The sequence below is a fragment of the Frieseomelitta varia genome, unplaced genomic scaffold, assembly GCF_011392965.1.
Source record: "Frieseomelitta varia isolate USP_RPSP 00005682 unplaced genomic scaffold, Fvar_1.2 scaffold_873, whole genome shotgun sequence".
Classification (NCBI taxonomy): domain Eukaryota; kingdom Metazoa; phylum Arthropoda; class Insecta; order Hymenoptera; family Apidae; genus Frieseomelitta; species Frieseomelitta varia.
The window spans coordinates 185942-203038 of NW_025110671.1; the positions used below are offsets into that span (position 1 = coordinate 185942).

General features: G+C 31.6%; 1 protein-coding gene across 7 annotated transcripts; it reads right to left on the reverse strand.

The window, feature by feature from the left end:
- Positions 1 to 635: 635 nt before the first annotated feature.
- LOC122536835 (calcium-binding mitochondrial carrier protein SCaMC-2) lies at positions 636 to 16975 on the reverse strand. 7 transcript variants are annotated; one of them, XM_043669541.1, is made up of 10 exons: positions 16281 to 16418; positions 15883 to 16074; positions 14473 to 14599; positions 13752 to 13839; positions 13518 to 13629; positions 4564 to 4722; positions 3570 to 3827; positions 3323 to 3490; positions 2445 to 2696; positions 636 to 2347 (listed from the first exon to the last, which is right to left on the reverse strand). In XM_043669541.1, the coding sequence occupies exons 2-10, from the start codon at positions 15904 to 15906 to the stop codon at positions 2273 to 2275; spliced, it is 1263 nt and encodes a 420-aa protein (XP_043525476.1). In that variant the 5' UTR covers positions 15907 to 16074; positions 16281 to 16418; the 3' UTR covers positions 636 to 2272. The 7 variants fall into 7 exon arrangements, with proteins under 7 accessions (XP_043525476.1, XP_043525474.1, XP_043525473.1 ...); XM_043669539.1 differs by having other exon boundaries at positions 14463 to 14599; XM_043669538.1 differs by lacking the exon at positions 15883 to 16074 and having other exon boundaries at positions 16281 to 16975.
- Positions 16976 to 17097: the final 122 nt, after the last annotated feature.

Sequence of the window (17097 nt, forward strand, 5' to 3'; positions counted from 1 at the left end):
CTTGTTTTTATTTTAATATAACAAATATAAAATCGTAAAAATGTGCAATTACAAATATATTTAACGATCATGAATTTCAAAAATGAATTAATTTCAAGAGAAGTCCAAACAAAAATTTAGAAATCTAATAAACATTAAAATTAAAATCATTACAAAAAGAAATGTACATGTAAAAAAGTGAATATATTTTTATTATTTGTATCATACCATAGTATATAATAACATTTAATAATAATTTCTATTTAATTCTGTATCATAAGAGTTAAAAAATAATCAGCAAAATATTGTTTTAAATTTTTATATGATATTTTATTTGCAAAAGAAAATATCCTTCTTGATATATCTGTACAGAAGAAAATAGATAGATATATAGTATAAATGTTATATATTCATCTAATAAATTTTAAAAGACATTCTTTGGTAATTTATATAAAATTAATAAACATAGATAAATAGGTATACAGCAAAATGACTATTTTTATACAATGCTTGTATATTGTCATATGGCATATGGAATTAATATCGTTGATGTTTGTATATAGTTTGAGGCAGGAATATCATTTGTAACATGTACTTAATAGATAACATTTGCTATCAGTCAAATTCAGTAATCAGTATTAATTACTTAGGAACTGAAGTTTTTGCAATAATTTAATAAATTATCTTTATTTTTTTACAAAAATCTTATGTGTACAATGGATATCAAACCATGAAAAGAACTAAAAAAAAAAAAAAAATTCACATTTCTTTTACAAGATCCAATTGTCAGTTTCGTCGTAATATATATCAACTCCGTAAAACGTTTTAATTTCACGTCAAATTATTTTTTTTATAATCCTAAATTCATATGAATTATGAAGAATTTTACTTAAGAACAAAACGAACATTCTATTGGCCTAAAAAGTAATCGAAAATATTCAGTTAAATATTTCTATACAATATATTTAATTTAAATGCTAAAATTACCCTGATAAAATGGATTTTATAATTTTTAACTTCATTACATTTCGTCTTTTGTATTAAAAATGCGATTGAAAAAGTAAAAGGGTGTCTTTGATTTTTAAGAATACATATAAGAACAATATCTAACGCTCCGAAATTGAATTGCAAAACTATTATTCTTTATCATAATCACTCAACACTCACAATTATTTTTATGATTACTTTGAAGAAAGAAGTAAACAGGCACGAATATAATGTTATATCGTGATGCACTTCTTTGGAATCTAAATATACATATTTATAATACATACAATATATTATATATAACTTGTTTACAAGATTCATTAGTTAGAGAATTATGTTAAAACAATGCACGTAACAAATGTAATATCGAGAATAGAACATCGCTCATGGAACAAGTTTAACACATAAATTATAAGTGTGCAGTGTCTGCAATAACTCATCGCATAACACCTTGAATATTGAATATTATTATTATTATTACTATTAGTATTGTTATCATCATTATTATTATTAAAAATACTGGAAGAATTACAATAAAAATTAAACAAATTGTTTTTAAATTGATAGGATGTTATGCATTGAATTATATTTCCAATTTAGCTTATAACCATACATATCACAGTAATAATATAACTCGATTCTTCTATTTTCAGAATATGTAACATTACGTAATGTATTAAGTAATACATTCCTTTATATTTTCATAAAATTACATTTTCATATGTAAATTACCTAACTTTCAAATCGTACGAAGAATTTTTTTTCTTCTTGCTTAACTATAACTATCAGCTTTTTTATTACCTTCGTTTCCTTCCCGCTGAAAAACTGAAAAACTGAAATTATAACATAATACTTTTTTCTTCTTCTAATGGTCTTTGTACTATCATTTCTATTTTGAAATTATGAATCTACATTTTCGTTCTTCTTCAAGGAAGCAAAATATGAGTGTAAGTCACAATAAATACAATTAAACTAATTTATACACTCCTTGCGTTTACTCCTTCGAAGGTTAATTAAAATTCCTCATGCTGGCCATTTATTATTATATTCATTTCCTTATATGAAAATTTGTTATAAATATGTTCTATATGTTCAATAGTATGATACACTTGAAAAATAGAATGGCAAATGTTTAAATAATCGTAGAAGCTTCGAGTTAACAATAAATAAGCGATATTACATATAATAAAAGGCAGGATATGCCGAATTGCTTAATATAGTAACCAACGACTGACTTGTTTGAATATCTTATGACGTAGTTAAAGAATAATTTAGTTAAATTAATATCACCTAAAATAAATAATCATCACGTCATATTTACACCCAAAAAATCCCTGACGGTTTCATATACTATGTAACTAATCGACACGGCTGGTGCCACCTAAATAAAACAAATAAAAACAATGATATATAACTTATGACCGTCGAAAATCAATCATTTGAAATTCATTTTAAATCGTACATAAATTATTGCATACCTTTAAAAAGTTCGGAGTTAAACCTCTGTACAAACCGCGAATCCCTTCGTTCTTAATAATATTCTTAAAAACAGCAACCATAGTATTAGGCTGTTCTTGCGATACGTCTGCCTGTAACCGCGTTCTGACTAGTGCTAATGGATACGAGCACACTTGGCCGGCTGTGCTCGAAGCTGTTCCACATAATAATAAAATCCAAAAGGGTGGCTGTTCATTTTTGTCATGTGTTTGTAAATACCTGTTCTTCAAAGTCTGTAACCAAAAAAAAAGAAAATAATTATTAACGTTGAATGGGGATTGTTCATTGGTGACTGGCGATGCTGATATTAATAAAAACGCATAATTCAAATAAATGACAATTCTTCAAAAATGGTCGATATTATCATCATTGTTAAAATAATACAAAGAAAGTAATAGTTTTATTAATAATCATGTGCATGTTATATATATGCGCATGTTGCAATATATGGTTTTAAAATACAGCAAACAAAGAACAAGAGAACTAGTGCAACCTGCACAGTACGTGGCAACTTTTTTTATACAATTTCTTATATTTGTTCTGCCTATCTCTTTAGCACTTTTTTCATAATATATCTTACACAATAAATAAAATACAACGCGTAACAGCAGTCATCATAATATATCTTACACAATAAATAAAATACACGCGTTACAGCAGTCATCATCCAATTAAAATAAATGCATAAATTAATGATAATAAGACAGTTCGATTTATTTCTTATGAATAATATTTTACAGCAATATGCATTGCATAACGAAAAAATTCATTCCTTGCGCCTTGGGTAAATTGTGTACGGCATTCGATGATATTTCAAGTTTTAAAATTTAAGGCATCATAATTTTTATCTTGTACTTACTTCGTACACAGCCAAGTCGATACCAGCGTACGGAATTATTCCCATTAAATTAGGAACATAGCCTCTATAAAAAGATTTCCAACCGCCTTGCTTATATATCTTCCTTGTTGCGTCTATTAAGCCTGAATACTCTCCCGTTTTCCTCAGTGCGAATCTAGTTTTAAGCACCTGCAATATATCACGAACAATATCACTACAAAATAATAAATATGTTACATCACTATTAGGATACACAATAATTTCATACCTCAAGTGGATATATGGCTGACTGACTGATCCCTCCGGCTAAAGAACCAGCCATCAATCGTTCATAAAGTCCAAGCTCTCTCACGTCGTCTCCTTTAATCGTTCTTTTAATTTGCTCGTAAGCCATGAATTTCAGCGCGCTCTCTGGTGCAATTTTAAGTACGTTTATACCATTTCCTCTCCACAGACTAATATAGCCACCCTCGCGCAGCATATACCTGAAGCAACTTTTGATTTTGCAGTGTTGCGTTCCATGAACCTGAAAGCATTCTTCTTCGTAAAGCAAACAGAGAGCTGAATTCACTTAACTGTGACTTCAATATTTAATACATATTTAATATTTTAATCCTATTATTTATCAAACTCTAATATCTACAATGGCTCAACGAAGTATGTTTATATAGCGCATTTAGATGATACAGAACAATTACAATTACAATTCATTATTATATTGTCAAAATTTGAAACCAGTTTGAAAACGTTATAGAAATTATAATGTATTTATTGTACATGGTCTCATTGAATATCAAGGTTTATTGATATAACAGACAATTAACTACTCAAACGTTCTTCTGGTATCTACTTGCATCAAATAATCTCATAATACCCAGATACATCTTCAAATTTGTTTCAGACTTTGCCAATTTCATTTCATTACAATATTAATGAAATTTTAAAGACTTTATGTCTGTCATAAGACAGAGATAACATATGATAATACAGAGATAAATGTATGTGTACACATGTCCAAATACTTTTATGAGCTATACGTATGTACTTGTGTGTATCTTCTATTTTTTCCTCTTTCTGATTTTTTTCAATCTACTTCGTTAATTAATTCTTCTTCTAGTCTTCTGTAAATTTAACAAATTACATTGCATTCAATCAAATAACTTGTGTTTCCTCATTTAACTTTACAAAAACGCTTCTCTGTGGTACTGTTTGGTACAATGAAAAACTTTTATCGAGTGACTTTTTTTCTATTGTAAACTCACTTGTAGATAAACCTTGGCACGATCCAGAGGCGCGGTACATGTGCGTGATACACCACCTGCTACACCACCAGACACCAAATGCCGCCACCACATTCCAGAAACCATTTCACCAGTTGTGAAGTCCTCCGGAACACCGATATCCTCCCCAATATCCATATACTGAAAAAGAAAAAAATAATTAATGTAATTATTACACCTTATTTTTTTCCCCCCTACAAATAAATATTCCAATCGATGTACAAACCGAAAATGAACCTCCACTTTGCATATTGAAAGGAACTGTACCGCGAAAACACGGTTTTAACTTCGATAAATCGTGCATGATTATTTGATTAACGATTAACCTTTTATCCGCCATATTTTGTGACACTTGTAACAGTTACATGTAAATATATGTATTTCTTATGGTTGCCAAAAGACGCTGAAAATCCCTTGACAACTCGTAACTTTGTCGTCAGTATCTTTGATCTAAGTATATATATTCAGGGTGTTTCTATTACATTAAATCGTGAATTTAAAACCATAGAAAATAGATAATAATTCTATTAAACAAATATATATGTAGTTTCGAGTATTGTGTCATGTAAATAGTACATACATATTATGCACATGAAGTGAAGACATTGTAAATTTTTAAATCACTCCTATTTTCCCAAATATATACGTACTACTTCACGATGCAAATTTTGCACTTTAAGTTACGAAAGTTTTATTATTCATCTTCAGTTTTAAACTTACGATTCAGCCCAATTAGATATTTAAAATAATTATTGAATAATATACTGAATACTTAATTAATTTCAAATTTATTATTAATTTTAATTAATTAATATTTTAAAAAATTTTTAAAACTCATTTAAAAAAATAATCTGTATCCTAATGCATTTCGAGCCAATCATCTGCTCTTTCTATCGGCGCGTCGCGGTAAAATACACATATCTGACTATATTTCGCTGGTAGTTCGAGTACAACAGGTCAGATAATTCTTGAACTCTGATCAGCAATGTACTTTTCAGACATAGGCGGCTTTTTCAACTGTTTTTTATCAGTCCCATACGTTACATCATATTTTGCAATTAACATCATTTTTCATACAATTCATAAATTCTACATAATCTGTGTCTTCTACGTAATGCAAGAGAATTTTTGTTTAAAAAAATCATTTCCAACGATTACGAGGCACCATATAAGTACATAGATATTTGAAGAGCAGCCCGACATGAAAAATCGAAAGTTTTAGACAATCCTGTAGTGAAAGTTATGCAAATTAGAGACTGCCTTTCGTGTGATGTTCAAAAATTTCTGATAACTTCCAGCGATACCTCTCTTCGTTGGATCTCTGGTCTAAAATACAAATTTTAGACCACAAATGAAACGAAGAAGGGAAGAACATTTAGCAGTTTTGTAGACATGTTAACGATCCAGGTAATCAACCTCAAACGCATTTTACCGCAAATAGCTAATTGCATAATAAGTTAGTAAATCTTTTGGACAAACAGATGCTCGTTATTAACTTGACATCTACGTTATTTATTTTTTTAAATGTCCTTGGATTAGAAATGGACAAAGTCATGGACATAACATTTATATACATTTTTGCTCTTCTGTTTATCTGAGAACATCAAAATATTTCGAAAAGCGTGAACAACACGAAAGCACATCTCAAACGAAAGTTGTAGAATATAGAGCACGAGTAGTGATATGTGTTTGACCTTGAGGTAACCACGAAGCATCGGTTTATGTTAAAATTCTTAAGTGAATTCCTGCATTTTGTTACAACATATTCTAATGCTTGATATCCGGGCTTTTCGAAGACACTATCTATACATGTATTTTTCATAAGACGTGTGTTGTTGAGTTATTACCTTTCAAAACGTGCCTCGGTACCGGATTAGCATTACCCGGTCTGCTCGGTCGAACTTTGTATATCACGATGATCCCAAAAAGAGCAAATTTTCTGTGTGTACACATGCATGTATGCGTGTAAATTGTTCAGTTTAATTATTTATTAATAATTATTTATATTTATTTATATATTTATATTTATAATTATATCATAGAACGTTAAAGAGAATGGAAGGTTGCATTCATTTCGATGGATACATTCAAGAAAAAAGACGAAGAACCACTACGATGTGCAAAGTTCGATTGGGCAACGGTTGTACGTGTGCACGTCAGGGAAATGCTAATGCCGACGTCACGTTTTTTAAAAGATAATAATTCATCGATATTTTATGAAAATTATTTGTATAGACTGAAGAGATATAAAAATATGCTATAAACAATATAGCGATCCATTTAAAAATTCCAACACAGTTGCTACACAAGGTCATGCACGCGCTCCTCTGTATCCTACAACTTTTGTCAAAAACATTTTTTCGTATCATCCATACTTCTCGGAATATTTTGTTGTACTTGAATAGACTAAATATATACTAAACCCGCGTCTTATTTATTTGCACATAAGTACTTATATTTTAAATAATTATTAAGTACTTTTTTTATACATAAGTATTTATATTTTATAGAAGTACTTATGTTTTAAACGTATAAGTGACCATAGACGAAAATATACGACAAAGTCATTCTTCTCGATGGAACAGCAAAATTACCTGTGTAACAATAAAAAGTTTAGACTTTATTTTCACCTTGCGGAAAATTACGTTTAAAAAGAAAAAAAAAAAAAGAAAAAATATACTGTAAAAGAACCTTGACGCAGTCAGGTTTCACTGAATTAGATTTCGACCTTGCGCATCGACCTTTTAATTGATTACACAAGCAGCTATTATCGATACTTTGTGCAAAAGCGTTACGTGCCTATTAATCGCGAATTTATTCGCGCGAAATATCGAATGATTGGTGAAACTCTATGATCAATTTTCCGACTGCCGCAGTTCACTCGAAAAAAAAAAGAAAAAAAAGAAAAAGATACATTTCCATTGAATCTCTCGAGCAATGCTCTAGATTTATTCCAGTTTATTTCAGTATAAAGAGCTGTGTCAATGCTCGAGGTTGGGATGCGATGGAATCCGATAGAAACAAACGGAGAGGCCATCTTTGTGTATTGCGAGAATCAGTCGTTCTCGGGATCGTTGGGTCGACTGCGAGAAACGACTAAAGTAAATCGCGACGAGTATCGATCGTAGATACTTAACTTTACGTGAAACTGAAGTACGATATCTGTATCGATATCTACGCTGTCCATCGTGGAACGACAGCTCTTTGTACTTTTTTTTTCGCAACGGCGAGGAATTCACGTGAAAACTGAATAAATCTAAAGAACGACTGAAGGGAACGAAGAAGTATGCAGCTTTCTGCGATTAAGCCGGGCCAGAAGCCAAAAAGTAATTTGGTATCTCGCCCAGCCCTCGCTTCAAAATCTACGATTTGACCATTGTTCTTCTTCTAACGTGAGAACACCTTAATCACGTGACTGACCGCTAATTTTGAATTTGGCTAAACGGAAGGACCAAACTTTCGAACTGAATAAATTAACACAGCAATTTTAGAACAGAGCAATTAATCAACCAGCGGCAGTTCTTGACTATTTTTGAACATGTAAAATACCAATGATGCTTGACGATGTTAATTAATGCACCTTTTGTTACTTTTTATTCAAATTAGCTTTAAGCTGAAACAATAAATTACAGTGAAGAGCGCACATAACGATGAAAGCTAGAACATAAAACACCGCGTATTGCTTTTTTTTTTTGTACTTTACGTACGAGTACCCAATAAAATTGTTTATGTTAAAATTTTACACATGTGTTCAGTTTTTGTTCATCACTATGTATGTTATGTGCGTTCTTTTAAAATTGACATCAGGATTTGAAACATATATTAAAAAAAACTATAATATGCGATTGTAAATACGATATAAAATTATAATGTGCAATACAAGTGTTTGCGTACCAAAAATTATACTGATCGTGCGATATAAATAATACGAATAAAAATCTTTTATTTAGATTTTGATTAAAAGTAACATGCGACATCTTTGTACAAAGGTCGCTTATTGTTAGTATTAGATTTAAAAAAAATTCAGAATTATTATGGTTCTTAAGAAATTAAAATTTTTGCAAGATAAGAACGAACCGCCGGTTCGATAATCACGTGGATCTCGTATTAATCTAGATACGTTAAGAAGCTTTGATTAAAATGACATTCTGATAAGTCTATCAATCGCGATTAAATATTTAACATTTCTGTTCTTTTGACTTTTGAAACTATTCGTCTGCCCTTACAAAAGAATATTGATATTTTTTCCATACGTATTTTAAATCGTATAGAAGCTTCCATGTTTTTATATTAAAACTGAAAGCATGTCTGATATTTTTCTATATCAGAACGTAATAGCGAAGATAGTGAAATGCGCAAAATACGTAGGCGTACTTTAAATCGTAAAATACAAATGAAAATGATGGCGGTTAGAACTTACGGGAAAATCGATATCAGAACTCAAGTGTCAGGTAACAATCGCCTGGTCACGGGTTACAGTAAGTTAAGTAGTTACTTTATATTAAATTATCACGTATATTTGTTTCAGAAATGTATAGCAATTATTTTGCTGCACTGCCGTTTCTGTATAATTTTTTCCAACATCCCCTGCTTCAATGGATTAAAATATTAAATGTAAAGGTTTTGTCAACTTCTATACAAATACATATATAATAAAATTATATAACATATATAAAAATAAAAATTTTACACAAATATAAATCCACAATGATGAAAATTTGAAAACTTTTCTAGAAATAATCTGTTTTATTTGCATTATATATATACATGAACGTTGTACTCTATTAATTATACAATACTCCTACCCAAATATCTTCCAAAATATATCTTCATTTCTGACAATCAGTACTTTACATAAAATAAAAAGAGCAAATATTCATAGATAGCAATACCATAATTTAATTAAAAATTTTATTATATATGTAATTTCTAATACTTAAAAAAAATTTCGGTCTTAAAATGATCCCACAATCCATGATCTACAAATCAACTATCATTTGTTTGCCTATTTTGCTTAAAGATCATTATGAAATTTTCTGTTGAACACATTAAAAGTATCAACTATGAGCAAGTTCTCACGTAAAGTCCAGTTCGAAGTCTCAAAGGTTACAGAACAATGTAGAATGGATGCAAAATGATTTAGAATGAATCGTAGAAGGGAAAGGATTTCTATTCATGATAAAATGTAATTTCATTTGCATACTATATATATACATAAGTCGTTGTCCATTTTGACAACGATTATCGTTTACCGCTGTACCATTTATCAATGCTAACTACTTCCTATTTAAATATCCTAATAGATCGCATTAATCGATCTACATCTTGTTTCGCGATATACGTCGATAACTCAAGGTACAAAACGAATCTTCTTATTAAAGGGTGCTTCTCGAAATTCCCAATTAATTCCCAACGAAATTTACTCGAGAGATACATTTCGAAAGAAATGCTTGCTTTCTCCACCACGTTAACCACGTGACATTTTCAGACATAACCTGTAAGCGGCCGCATAACCTCTTTCATCAGACATTGATATTCGTATTTCTTGAACTATCCATTTGCCTATTTCAAAAAGTAATTTTATCGTTGTTCCTAAGGTTCTCAAGTTTCATAAATCTAATTCTAGCGAAATAGTGAAAGTTAATCGATACGATCTTGAAACAAGGCCTTTAATTCCCTTTCCCTTACCGTAGAAGTACATTTGCCGTTCGCGACGAATTGAAACCGTAACGAAAATTCTTAACCACAAGTTAATTGGCTTTGTTGTTTCTTTTGTTCCTTACAAATGATTAATAGGTTATTACCGCGGAGAGAGAGAGGGGGGAGAGAGAGAGAGAGAGAAAGAGAGTCACTTACCCTTTGCAACTCATAATAATTTTGAAGAAATTCCTCACAGACTAAACAGGTAGATGAAATGCAATCGTGTTTCAAAAGTCCTGGATGTTTTATTGTGTACATTATTCCAAGAATGTGATTAAAGTCGCATTCACTGAACGATACTTTCTCTCTCCTTTGTGAGAAGGCCGAAGAATCGAGTTAAATCCCGATCCGTACGTACACGAATTCAACTGATTGGAGAGGACGCGTAACGAACGCACCGAACAGAAGTGAAAATATAAATAATGCCGGGCAAAACTTATCAAGCAAAACGCACAGGGAGAATTAAGTAAAACGAGCCTCGCCATTCATCAGCGATTCGAGAGCTCGGAGTCCGATCTCAAGACTGAGGAGCGTCAAGCGCCGAGGAACGCAACGTGGGAATTGAAATAATGATAACGTACGTCTTGATCAAGGAAGCTCCCCACTACCTTCTTACCAGTATCTACAGTATGTATCTCACGTTACTTAAAACATTTTCAATGTCTATCGTAAACCGGTTTTACGACAACCAATATTAATTTATCGAAAAAACGATTATTCAAACTGACGTTTTATTAACTTGTTAATCACGTGAAAATATGAAAGCCACGGGAGAGACACATGTCAAGTCATATGAGAGCAAGTTCAAAATTCAATATTTTGTCAATCAATCGCTTGATATCATTAAGACTGACTTTTTATTAAATTCTCTTTCTATTCAGAAGTACTTGCATCGAATATCTCGATTAAAAAAGGTACTAATATATATTTTAAATATTAAGTATGCCAATCTAATCGTAAAATTTCGAAAATTGATTATATTTTTCGTATCATATTTTTTTTTATATTATACATTGTATATTTCTCTTATAACTTTTATATGGAATAAATGTTAACTTTTAGAATCTAAAATAATTCATGGGATACTGATAACTTTACTGCAATTATTCATTTTTTACGACAACGATTGTATTTTAATTGGTGCGTTGGCACATTTGAGAAGAACGTGTAACCATGTGGCCTATTTTCGCGTGAAAGTTAGCTATTCTGGCACGAAAATTGACTGCCATAAGTGGCAAGCCAACTCGCTATTATGTGTATACAGTTATACCATCGGTCAAAGAAATATTTTAGTAAATTTCCTTATATAAAATGATTACAAAACGAATTGACATATAATCTTATTTTCTTAAATTCCTCTTTTTATTAGATATCTATTTGTAATTTTGTACATCACACTATTGAATCACATGAAATTTACTGTACTCGGATTTAATTGATTTTTATTGTTATATAACAAATATAATGATGTGTCAATACTTTTTGTAGTCACTGTGTGCATGAAAATTTGTAGCCACTACAAGTGTAAAAATTCCTGAATAGAGAGAGTATGAAAAAGTGAAACTGCTTGCGTCAGATTGGTTCCTAGAGAACATTTGAAATTGACAATAAGTTGCACGTTTGCAAACCATATGCAGACTGAAACAGTTTCAAATATAGGACAGGTGCATTACGGAAATACGCATGTGAATAATGAAATGAGTCATCGTCTTAACAGGGGTCTGATCGGTGGATTTTTAAGCAATTTTTTTACTTCCGCTGTCGGAGAAAATTGAATATATTCCAACGTGCGCTAAAAAATTGAATTTTGAAAACATATGCAAACACTATAACATACATTCGGCAAATATAAATAAAAAAACAAAGCTAATTCATGACGTTCAAGATATTTTACTATCTTTCAAAATTCGTACACATTTAAAATCTGATGCATAATATTAATATCGAAATCATTTAGCAATAAATTGCCGTCTGCAAATTGTCTATAGACAATGACCTCGCGTAACGAATCATTGTGTGTATATATGTATACGGCTGACGAAACATTGCGAAATATTTCACCACTCTGAGAATTTCTGCCACTTACGGTTAAGTACAAAAAACAAAAATGACAGGAAACAATGATAATTCTCCTGAAATATTAAGCCTCGATAACCTTTGATCTAATTTATTGTTTACAAATAACAACAAAATATTGACTTCTATCTGTTTTTTGTTCTTGATCGTTCTGACGTTCTTTTAAACAGTAATCCCGCGTTTCGTGTATACTGTTTATAACAATTACACAAATTAGGTTGTTACTTCAAATTCTTATCATTAATAAACCTCGGTACGGCCGAGTGTCTCAGACAAGAATCTTGTAACGCAAAACAATTGCAAAATGAAATTAAGAAACACCTAATATTTGAACCTCTTGCGCTAGTAACTGGTTCACGGACTATGAGTGACCAAATATATATAATAATTCGTCTTCTTTTTGAATTCATCAGTACATCACTGGATAGAAATTACCAAGAAGTAATAAATTTATTCGTCATTCAAGCATCATTAAACGTCGAGCATTATTGCATCACGTTATTCAATGGTTTCTCTTCTATCAGATGAAAGCATAAAAAAGAGAAAAATCGATATGAAGTTCCAGCTAATATTTTTATTTCAACATTCTCACTGTTATAAGATTCTGTCTCAAAGATTTTAGTTCCATCTTCGTGAAACATCATTAGTTTCTTTATTCCATCCCATATATTCTGTGCTGGTGGTAAAATACAGTGCCGTATAAGATTAGGGCGCATGTGCAAAAAAAAAGAAAAGAAAAGAAAAGGACATGGTCCGACTGAACAACGCATGCGTGACAAAATGAAGTCAGAGAAATGTGGTAGAAGCAGCTGGAAGGCTACCAAGGTCATTTTGAATGACAATCGCTACGTCACACCTCCGGTCGAGCCTTCTCTGTCGACGAATCAAAGGCCTGAATCGACACAATCATTTTCCCATACACGTAAGCGCGTACGAACACACGCAATACACGCATGTACGCGCGCGAGTTCATCGTACAATTAGGTAAATAGAGTAGTAGACGGTCTCAGAATTATTTGCGTTACTACTGCAATCGATGTTTCGACAAATGTAAAGCAATTCTATGCCAATTAATAATAGACATAACTTGGATTAGAAACGAGTCAAAGAATAATAATGAAATAATACACAGCGATTTTTGATATGTATTAGTTACTTACGTTGGTGTGATGCCAGTATTCAATAAGACCCAGAAGATCAGTACTCGGTGCATAAAGCAAAAAATCTCGCCACTCGTTGAAACTTATAGTGAGACTTCCATCTTTGTCCATTCTAGAATACGATATTATGGAATTATATTTGATTTTTTGCACTTGTATCAATTAAAAGAATTTCAATACCTGATATGAAAATAAAACATTGAAGTAGTGAGATTTATCATGGATTTAACTCACCGCTGCAACAATTTCTTTGCTTCGTTGTAATCCATCTTTATTCCCAATTCTTCGAATGCTTTTATTAATTCCTCTAGATCGATTTTACCTGTAAAAATGAATCTTGATTATTATACGGTAAAGATTAATAATTCTATCAATGAAATACTAACAAGTAAACGAAAAAACGAACAAGTAATGATTATGAATTTGTAAGCTGCGAATTGTTTGTTTGACACTGATAATGAGTAAATTTAAAATTGTCAACTATATAAAATCATAGAAACTTGTTATTCATACAAAGCGATTTCTTATCCACTAATAACATATTTTTTATGAAATTTCATTCGGATATTATATATTTGTTAGATATTATATATTTGTTAAAATTTAATTTTGAAACAAATTTTTTTTCATTGGCGTTACTTTATTTGATGAATTTTTGTTCTTTTAAAGATTCAGATCAAAAATCAGAATTCAGATCACGTTATGATTAATAGAAAATTTTACCAAAAATGGAATAAATATCATACAAAAGAGTATTTTATCTCATTTAATTATTTTTACGTTCAGATAACATCTAATTGTAGTAGAATATATTTCATTAAAATAGTATCTAAACATCAATGAATAAGAAATTACTTCAAATAAAATTATCTTGGAAAATCGTCAGAGAACGTAAACACTTTCGTGTTTTCTATTATATAGTGAATAATGAACATTTTTTCGTACATCTACTGACCATCCTTATTCTTGTCGAGATGAGAGAATTGTAGGCGCAGATTTTTCTCGTGTTCGCGTACATAGTGTATAAATTCGGCAAGTGTAATGTCGCCGCTCTTAGTACTGTCAGAACTGGCCAAAAATTTCTGAAAAAAAAAAGAGAAACATTTAAGTTATATAAAATTCATTTAAGAAATTAACACACGTATATACGTGCAACATAATGGCTTCTTTGAATTTTTATAAAAACGAAAAAATATTTTGTTACAGTAATTTTTATGGATCAATAAAAGAGATTTATTTCGGAACGTTAGGATAGCATTTTTCCGTTGAAGCTTTAAAAAAACACTATAAACTGGGTATTAACCTTGATGAAACCATGTAAATTGTATTAATTGTATAACTACAAACTGCAGAGTGAATATACCTCGTTCGGCTTCGAGAATATCAATGACAACCTTCCTTAAATTAAATAAAATCGTACGAACATCTTAAATCATTTCTGTTGCAATAAATTCAAGGTCGTTACTATGTAGATTAATTAGAATAAAAATTAAATGAGAAATATATATTGTTCAATAATGTATTAAACAACTGAAAGATGTCATGTAACGAGTAAAGTTCAAGATTTCAAAGTTCATGATAAACTTTACTCGTATTATGTCAGATCTCCCACATAAACTATTTTACACTATTATTTTATAATATAACTATTGCAACTATTATTTTATGATAAATATATTTATGGCTTGTATTTTTTAAAAATATTATTTATTATATTTTGTACAATATACTCAAATATAATTTCTCCAAAATTAGTAAACATTCGATAAATAAAATTTTTAAAATCATTAGAAATTAAAATGGAATACTTACATGTATCGTGCTTTCTCTATTAGAAATCAAACTTTTTACGCGATGTCTACGATTAAACGCGTTCAATGAAATCATATAGCTTTTTGAAAGCTTTCATAATATATTGTCCTTCATAAAGTATTGTCTCAAAAAACATCGTATATATAAGAAACGACTTTTACTTGATAGTTGAAAGTTGCATGCATGCATATCCGATCCAAATTCGATCGTATATTACGAGTGACATTCATTAATTTTAAGTGAACTGCATACATACTGTATTGCCTCGCTAGTTGGCCACATTGGGTTGAGACTAAATCTGGCCAACTAGTAAAGAAAATCTATATCAAAAATTTTAGAGAAATGAAACGAATAGAGCGAGACAATGATACTTCTACGTGAAAACAATCAAATATCGAGACTCGTTCAGTTATAGCAGCAGTGTCACGTTAACTGACCATTGCTATCCCCCACCAATTTTTAAAACTGCCTTCGTAAACGTTGCATTTGCAAGACAAACACGCGTGTGTCAGTTGATCTCACGTACATTCAACAGAAAAGAGAGAATACGTACTTGAAACTTCCTATAAATACACATTTCACGATAGCTGGCCAGGCAAGGTTCCGATTCATGGTCAGTTAACGAAAACGCTATTGCAACGCCAGAACTCCGCTCTATGAAAAAGACGGTGGGGATAGCGATGTCCAGTTAACAAGGCATTAGCAAGGTAACTGGTTCCAGCCAGCCAATTAGCAAAGCAGTACTCTACATAAAATATATATTTGATATAAAAATCCTTAATCGGAAGCTATCTTTGAAAATGTTTTAAAAATACAATGCCACGTATGTACGTGAATGTGAGTTTTTCTACTCGATACTCGAATGTCGCATGCATCTTCTGCATTATGCAGAGTTCGATCGTACTATGCAGCGCGAGCACGAAATATGAATTAACAGGATTGTACACGTACCTCCGCGTAATATTTATCGACACCAACATTACGAAGTGCCTTCGACAGATCTTTCACGTCGATTCTTCCATTTCCATCGAGGTCTAGTTTCTGAAATATCTTTTCAAACCTCTTCTCGTCCTCTGCCGGCAACTCGTGCAGATAGTGCGGTGGCATAACGCCATGCACCGCGCTCCCTCGACCCTCGGGCATTATGTCCGTGTACTTTCTGTATTACAGGATATCAAATCCCTTTCCGATATCTATCCACGTTGACGTTGTCACACGCTCTCCTCTTGCTTCTCTTACTTCTCATGCGTATACGTTTCTCCAATTACTCGTAGATCCTTAATACGATTACTGCACGAGGCGTTTCGATCGTTACACATGCCTACGATTGAATTCATAGCTGCGTATGCACGTGGTGGGCTACGAAACGGTAGACATCGATTTTCCAACACTTGCGGCTTTCTGCAATGCGCTCCTACGTGTTTATTGTGTCGTCAAGTCAAGCAATGCCTTTCGAAGCGTGAAACTGGACAACGTACGTAGAAAAGGGATCTTGGACTTTCACACTTCTTGCCTGTCAAGTGAATTGGCCGTACGTTCACAAGCAGATTGATCGTACATTCACTGTGCAAAGTGATATCATATCACCTTCCCCGCGTTCGTTACCGAACAATTGTCTACGCACAACTAAGCCCGATGCCTGCTGGAACATCCTGCGTATTCAGTACTCAGAGATGCCATCTGGTGGTTAGTTTTAGGAATTTCTTTCACGGCACTTCGATCAAGCAAGGTGAGCGCGCGGATATTTGAACATCTGCCCCCGAGATAG